Source organism: Saccostrea echinata, unplaced genomic scaffold (genome assembly GCF_033153115.1).
Source record: "Saccostrea echinata isolate AGI-Se365-2 ecotype Australia unplaced genomic scaffold, CSIRO_AGI_Sech_v1 ptg000040l, whole genome shotgun sequence".
Taxonomy (NCBI): Eukaryota; Metazoa; Mollusca; class Bivalvia; order Ostreida; family Ostreidae; genus Saccostrea; species Saccostrea echinata.
In genome coordinates, this window is record NW_026889789.1 from 4,627,231 (window position 1) to 4,635,100 (window position 7,870).

Below are 7,870 nucleotides of genomic sequence, written 5' to 3' on the forward strand. Positions count from 1 at the left end.
GCAATCAATATTAAATTGTAAATACTGTAAAACCACATTACAGTGAAACCACATATTTTCCCGGGGGTAAGATTTTCGTGGTTTGAGGAAAAAATATTGGTTCGTGTGGATTTGATTTCTAGGATGAAGTACTGTTTAGTTGTCGTGTATATGAAATTTTACATTTCGTGGTGGACATGAATTCGTGGGTTTCCTCGTGCCTCCAAACAACGAAAACTAAACCCCCAGAAAATTAGTGATTTAACAGTACTTGAAAAATGCCTGCATTATAAACAGTATATATAGAACTTTTGACAATATCAATTAATATTTAGGTTAACTACATCATACATCAGTGTTATTCAATTCAGTAAAGTAATTCGAAGTGCTTAAATGAATTACGAATTGATAATATACTTTTCTTAGCTTATCCGTCTAGATAATCATCAAAGCTACTTTAGAAACCAGCTCATGCTCTAACATTTAATGTTGATGTTGTTGACATAATTTGGAACACACTAATTCCACTATGCTTATAAGAGTTTGATAATCTACCTGGCTATGCTACATGTATATTATATGAGGATAAATGACACATTTTGTGTTTTTCGTAAATATTAACACGCAGATATACAATTTTTATAGCAGAGGAAACAAACCACGTCCAACGAAACTGCATTCTATGATACACTAGAGAAATGTTTACCTAAAGAACATACATTGAATGATCACATTTCACCAGCACGTTACTTCGAGATTGAATGTCCACGTGGAAAATTGAATGAACATCAGGAAGAATCAATCGAACAAGTGAGAAAATGCATTGTTCATACAGCAACAAGTCTTCCGCATTGGGGTGAAAAAATTCCACATATATGGTACATGTTTGAGCAATTTGTTCAAGAACACAAAATAAAGAGAATTTGCAGTAGAGAAAGCCTACAAGCAGAGAAAGAGTTTAATTTTCTAGACGAAAATGAGTTGGATGATATGCTTAGATACTTTTCAGAGGTAGGCCAGATAATCTATTTCTCAGAAATGGGTCTGAGCCACAACATTATATTGGACGTTGAGTGGTTTGTAGGTGCTTTTAGAAATATCATAACAGATCCTACTCACGCACGCCCAGCATGCAGAAGGGTTAAAGAATGGGAAATTTTCATGAAGAACGGAATAATCTCCGATTCAACACTGGTCAAGATTTGGAGAGAAAACAAAAAAGAATCATATGTTCTTCAAAAGGATAATATAGTACCATACATGGAAAAACTTGGCATTGTTGCAAAAATGAAATCACAAGAAGTCGAGGAAGAAGACGACGAAGCGTCGGGGAAAAGACAAGAATCCCTGTACTATATCCCTAGTATCAATAAGACTGACTTCACAACAGAAGGCTTTGATTTATACAATAACGGAAATAAGACTCCGATTTTGGTTTTTTCTTTCAAAACATTTATTCCGCATTTCTTTTTCTTTAGACTTGTTGCGATATGTTTTTCGAAGTGGGAATTTTTAAGCCAGGACTGGCTTTGTAAAAACGTTGCTTTTTACAAGGAAAAGGGTGATGACATTTACATTGCTATTGCTGTTAATAAAACATCCATTCAATTGCAAGCGTTTACTCCAGAGGATAAAATCAAGCTAACAAGCGCAGATACCAAACAGATCAGAGTTCAAATTGAATATATGCTTGGGGAGCTTACCACCACATTCCATCACCAAGTTCTCTATGAAGTCGGATACGCGTGTGAAGATATAAATATCACTGAAGAAGATGAAGACTGCTTCTTACCAGAGAGAACAGTTGCGGAACTGAAAACTAATGAGCGAGTTTGCCCAAATTTTAGAAAAATGGATCATCGAAAGCATCAGATTGTTCGTGATGATCTACTGCATTATTGGTACACGGTATGTGCATTAAACAGTTTACATTAAAAATAGCAGTGTCTCGTATGGAATATTTTTTTTAATACATAATGGTGATATAGATAGAAAATGAAAAGGAAGTCGTTGATTTAATCTTCCCATGTAAGAAGTAAATTTAAGAAATTTATAGAAAACTGAATAGATATATATTTTGAATGTTATTCTTATGTTTGGTATTTCAGGGAGCTGTTAGCAGTGATCTGTTTTCTTGATTTTTGGACAAAAAAGGAAATGATTGTGAAAGCTATGACATTTCATATGTACAAAACAAGCTCTATTTTCATGTCTTATTTCTCGTAGATGCTGGTTTTCATCTCTATTTATAGTTTTTAATCCTTTAATTTAGCTATTAACTCTTGTGTTTTTTTAACTAAGTGGTCCATATCTATCCAAATAACTATTGATAGACAAATACGTATTGAATTAATGTTGTATTCATCTGCTAAGGTTAATAATCACAGGATTACACTCTGCCATTCAACTGAAAATCTACTGAAAGGTCACTGAATGACAAAGCTCTCCAGTTCAAGGACCTTTTCCAGACCTTCAGTGATTATTCAGTTAACTGACTTGAGTAATACTCACTAGGTTTATCCCTTGAATGCTGTAATGCTATTGTTGACTGATAACTTATTTTTGTTCATACAAGCATCGACCTGAGTATTTCATGTAAGTATTCATGTAAACCACATATTGCAAATTAAAAAATATATATGTATCTAAAAATATTATAAGTGCATGTATAGTATTAATGATGTAACAGGGATGAAACCCAAACCCATTCATTTTTGTGAAGAAAAAAAATGTGTTTAAATTGAACAAAAGATGTAATATTACTCACATGCTTAAAAAGGAATATGCCTGGATTCTGGAAAATAAAATATTCTAAGCATATTTGCTTACATGTATATGTCCTATTTGTTAAGAGGTAAGTGACTGGGTTTTTTTTCTATCCTTCTCATAATTTTACAACTTTACATTGAAACGGGTAATCTGAGTTTGAAATCTAGCAGGGATTATATTTTGGCGGAACTGCTGCGTATGTAAATATTTCTTTTTCTACTTTTCATATCATTACAGAACATTGAAGTTACATGTAGGTAATATTTTTAAACAATCAAAGATTAAAAGAAATTTCCTTAAAAAAATGAGATTAATGACTATGATCGTAAGTTTTAAGATAAATCAAACTGATATAATTTTCTAAACACACCACGAGATTGGCGTCCATTCTAAGAACAGCTTTGAACAAAAAAATCAGTAAAAAGAGTTGTTTATCTTACTAAAGGGTCAAAACTTTTGGTGTTTGTATTTTTTCTTCGCAGCATAGTTAAGGATACAAAACGGAGGGTTATATTACTTTGTACGGGAAATTTCAAATATGACATCACACAAAATTACCAGTTCCTGAAAATATCACAAAAGGAAATGATCTTTGATATTGAACTATAGGGGAACATTAAACAGCATTAAAACTTATTACAACATGTTCTTTTATCGTTAGTCCTTTATTAGCTGACCTGTTTTATATCCCTATCAAGCAGAATTTATTCAAAATCTTCTATTTGAGAATAGGAACACACTAGCTGTGGCCTTCAATTCGGCATTCGGATATATAGGGACTATGTTTTATCAATTAACAATGGTTATTTTCATTCGTATGTCGACTCGATATACCCCAGTAAACTTGAAATAAAAGACACCACAGAGTCTGTCACATATGTTTTATATTTGGATGTTTGACTTACTATAGACAAAAAGGCCAATTAACAATTAAGTTGCATGACAAACGAAATGACTTCAGCTTTTCCATCGTCAACTTTCCTTATTTATGTAGTAGTATTCCAATACCACCTACTTAGGGTGTTTATATTTCCCAACTTATTCGCTACTCAAGAGCTTGCTATGAGTACGATCAATTTTTAAAGCGAGGCATGCTACTCACTGATAAGTTGATGTGACAGGGATTTCATCAACCTTGTTTAAAGTCTGCATTTCGTAGATTTTATGGCGTTATAATGGTCTTGTTAGTAAATATAACCTATCATTGGGTCTTATTTGGAAGACTTGTTTCATACCATTGTTAGGCCTTTGTTTTTATTCTGAATTGACTACGGAAAGTTCCGTCTACCTGATCAATACATAGGGCTCACGGCGGGTGTGACCGGCCAACAGGGGATGTTAACTCTTTCTGGGCACCTGGTCCTTCGTCTGGAATTTTCAGGAGTCCGTGTTTTATGCCCTCTTCACATATTTGTATTGTTTATAGATTTTATGATATTGATCACTGTTCGTTATCTTCACCTTTGACATCCTGAATAACAAGTTATAAGCAAGTCACTGATTGCGATGTACTTGTCTATGTGACGTCATTCTGTAAAATTTGACGTGCCTTGTATAGAGTAAGATGCAGATCATGTAATATTTTCACAATGGAAAAATCTATCTTATATATATGACTTGCAGGAGAAAATTCACATGGAGGAGATGTTTTTTTTTTTTTTATGATTTTATACATAAGTTTTCCGTACTTCACGTAATTAAGTGATACAGCCGTATATTTGTATGCAGATACATTGGAGTTTAATGTAATAATTCTAATAAATCGATCTGGTGTTATTTTTTCAATTAAGTTATTAGTTTAACTTAAGAATCTCTTACGAAAAATCTTAAGTGTTTTTCATGAACGCATTCGTAGCAAATTGAATATAATATTTTCTTTACGACAGACGTCTTTCCTAGCATCGATTTCTGTATGCTTTATAATCATTAAAAAGTGGATGACAATAATATTGAAACGAAGTTTTCAACACATTTAAATGAAACAAACCTATGGACAACAGAAATCAAGTGAAATCGATAGTAAAGCAAGGAAGTCTGAAATCTGATTTCAAAATCACAATTCTGACATCAAAGTAGGTCATACAAAAACATACGAGAAATAGCAATAATTTTGCAATATATTTCATTTATTTGTTCGACAATAACAGTGAAAAAATATAAAATGCTATTGTAGGGTTCGTAAAAAAAAAAAAAAAAATCAATCAATGAAATGTGCATTTTCGTGTTTTCTGTTATATTTTACATCATTATTTTTTTCATGAAATTTTAGTAAATGAACCTGTATGTACGTCTTGTGAACTTTGATATAACATCCATAAATTATAGATTTATGTTTTCGTTGTTCCCTGATGTCTTAAAAATGTTGTGTATAACTATTACTTAAATTACGGAAATGCTTAAAACTCACAATGAATCTAATAGAAAGTAAAGTATGCATTACTTGTTCAATTTCCTTCTGCATGAAAATAGTCAGACACTTCTTCAAAACGCATTTGTTTTTGTTTTTTTTGTTTTTTTTTTTTTTTGTTTTTTTTTTTTTTTTGTTTTTTTTTTTTTGATGAATATGAACATTAATTTTATACATTCACTTTAAAAGATATTCATTCCGTTACTTTAGATTCCAAATGTCCCAGCAGTTTTCCTTAAATAATTTTGATGTTTAAAATCTTTTAAAAGGCTTTTATCGTATGGAATCATTTCCATTAGATTGCATCAGAAAAAATAAATGGAAAGAAAATTTTTCAAAGAGTATTTAAATGCCATATTCTTCCTTTGCTGTTTTAGTGGTAAAATACGAATTCAATTTTATTTGTTTGATGTAAAAATCATAATAATACTAACACTTTTGTTTTCTTTTTTATGCCCACATAAGCGATTATTTATAGGCATCTAGTTTTTTCCTCTGTCTATTCGTCTGTCTATTTGTCTACAAAACTTTAGCCTTCCCCATTACCTTTCATTTGTTGTGTTAGGGCTTTCATTTTTTACATGTACATGTATTTTTCTTGTGACAAGACCTTTCCACGTGTACCAACATGTTTGATCTCCTTCTTTAGACTATTTTCTTTTCTATAAAATTCAACAAGACTTTAACTTAGGTCATATGTTTTACGATAGGATCTAGGATTTGATTTTTCCTATGTTCTTGTTACGAAAAAAAAAATCTACGGTTCCAACTTATTTGAAGTTTGACTCATTTTTGGAAAAAAAAACCTTGGCCATAACATTTCAATAGTTGGTGCTAGGGCTTTCATAATTTACAAGGCTGTTTTTTTGGTGACAGGACTTTCCTTTGGATACAAACACTTAATTTTACCTAACCTTTTGACCTTGATCTTGGAGTTTAATTTACTTTCAAAGAAGATTAACTTTGATTATAACTTTTTAACCGTTACTGCTAAGGCTCTCATATATATATATAGCACTAAAAATGACCAACGACACGAACAATAATTATTATTGTTCGTGTCGTTGGTCATTTTTAGTGCTTTATATAAATTTCCATCCGTGACCTTGTATCTACTTAGTAGATCCGACACTTAAGATATACAGTGTTGTTGGTTTTTAGTGCTTTATATATATATATATATATATATATATATATATATATATATATATATATATATATATATATATATATATATATATATATATATATATATATATTGTGTTTTTCTTGTGAAAGATGATTTCTTGGATACAATACCTTTTGGCCTTGGACTTTAGCCTACTTTTAAAAAAACTAACCATCAGGCCAACTTTAAAAGTATGTTTGCTTGCCATCTCTCGACTCAGGATGAAAAAAAATGAGTTGGTGGGTAGGTGAGATTTTTTTTTTTTTAAAGCAGATTTCAAAATCAATGCTGAATTTTCAAAGTCTATTGTCCGGAATTCATAGGTTAAAACAATAGTGTTGGGCAATTTTTAACCAGTCATTCTGGAGAGGATATAATTAGTTTATTCAGGATATAACTTTGGGCAATACAGCCCATCAGTTTACAAAAATAACATATAATAACATATATTACAAAATTTAAGACTCTCAGTGAGCCTAAATTGGGGGGTGAAACCCCTGGTCAAGTGTTCCTCAGTCCCACAGTTCCACTCATTTATAATATACAATAATATATATTGAACAAATTAAGTACAATACAATAAGCAGCACAATACATAATTCAAAGTTATAATACAATATATAGCAATGATGTTTTAATGTACAGACATCTGAAAATATAAACTTTACATAGATAGAAATTAGGTTAACCTGATTGATCTTCGTTACGTAATATTAGAGCATAATGAATATATTTCCCTAAACCAACTAAAGTAGATATGCGGTTGGTACCCAACAATTGGATTAATTTAAAAGTACTTGGTGATTTTTAATAATATTCATTTATATATTTTTTTCTTAAATTTAGATATCTAGGGCATTGAAGAATGAAATGGAATTCGTCTTCTATTTCACGTGTATTACAAACATCGCATAATCTATCCTCTCTACTTTTGCCTTGATACCTTCCGCATTCTATGTTAAGATAGTGAGACGAAAGTCTAATGCGGGAAATATGTTTTTTTAAATTACTCTGAAAAGGTTTTGTTAAATAGGATTGCATTTTACAGAAGTCAGATTGGACAATATGTTTATATAGAAAGCATTTTGACGAATTATCCATAAATGCAGTGCACTCTTGGAGGTATATATCTAGGATTCTATTTTTATACACGTGCATAAAATGAGCAAAGTTTATTGCTTGCTGTTTTATCCAAAATTCTCCCAGACCCAATCTAAATAGTTCCAGTTTTACATCACGCGCCCAGTTTATACTTGTTCCCGACCCATTCTCTGCATCATATCGCAGGTATTCATAAGAAGATTTTAAAATGCAGTTTTCTGTTTTTAATAATTTACACCAGAATTTCATAATTTTCAATTTCCTTTGTATAATAAGTGGATATCGTCCCAATTCTCTATAAATCATATAATTGCATACATTGCGCCTAACACCGAGGGTAATTTTACAAAAGGATAAATGCAGTCTTTCAATTTCCGGAGATTTATGAAAACCCCAGATTTCGCTTCCATACGAGATAACACTTCCAACATATGTATCAAAGAGTT

At 31.3% G+C, this 7,870-nt stretch overlaps 1 protein-coding gene across 1 annotated transcript in view; it reads left to right on the plus strand.

Moving 5' to 3' along the window:
• Positions 1-2,800, plus strand: part of LOC133200529 (uncharacterized) — a 54,186-nt gene extending 51,386 nt beyond the window's left edge. The window contains exons 12-13 of the mRNA XM_061336316.1: positions 625-1,887; positions 2,088-2,800. Coding sequence (XP_061192300.1) covers positions 625-1,887; positions 2,088-2,117 — 1,293 coding nt within the window. The 3' untranslated portion in view covers positions 2,118-2,800. The remainder of the gene's footprint in view (positions 1-624; positions 1,888-2,087) is intronic.
• Positions 2,801-7,870: the final 5,070 nt, after the last annotated feature.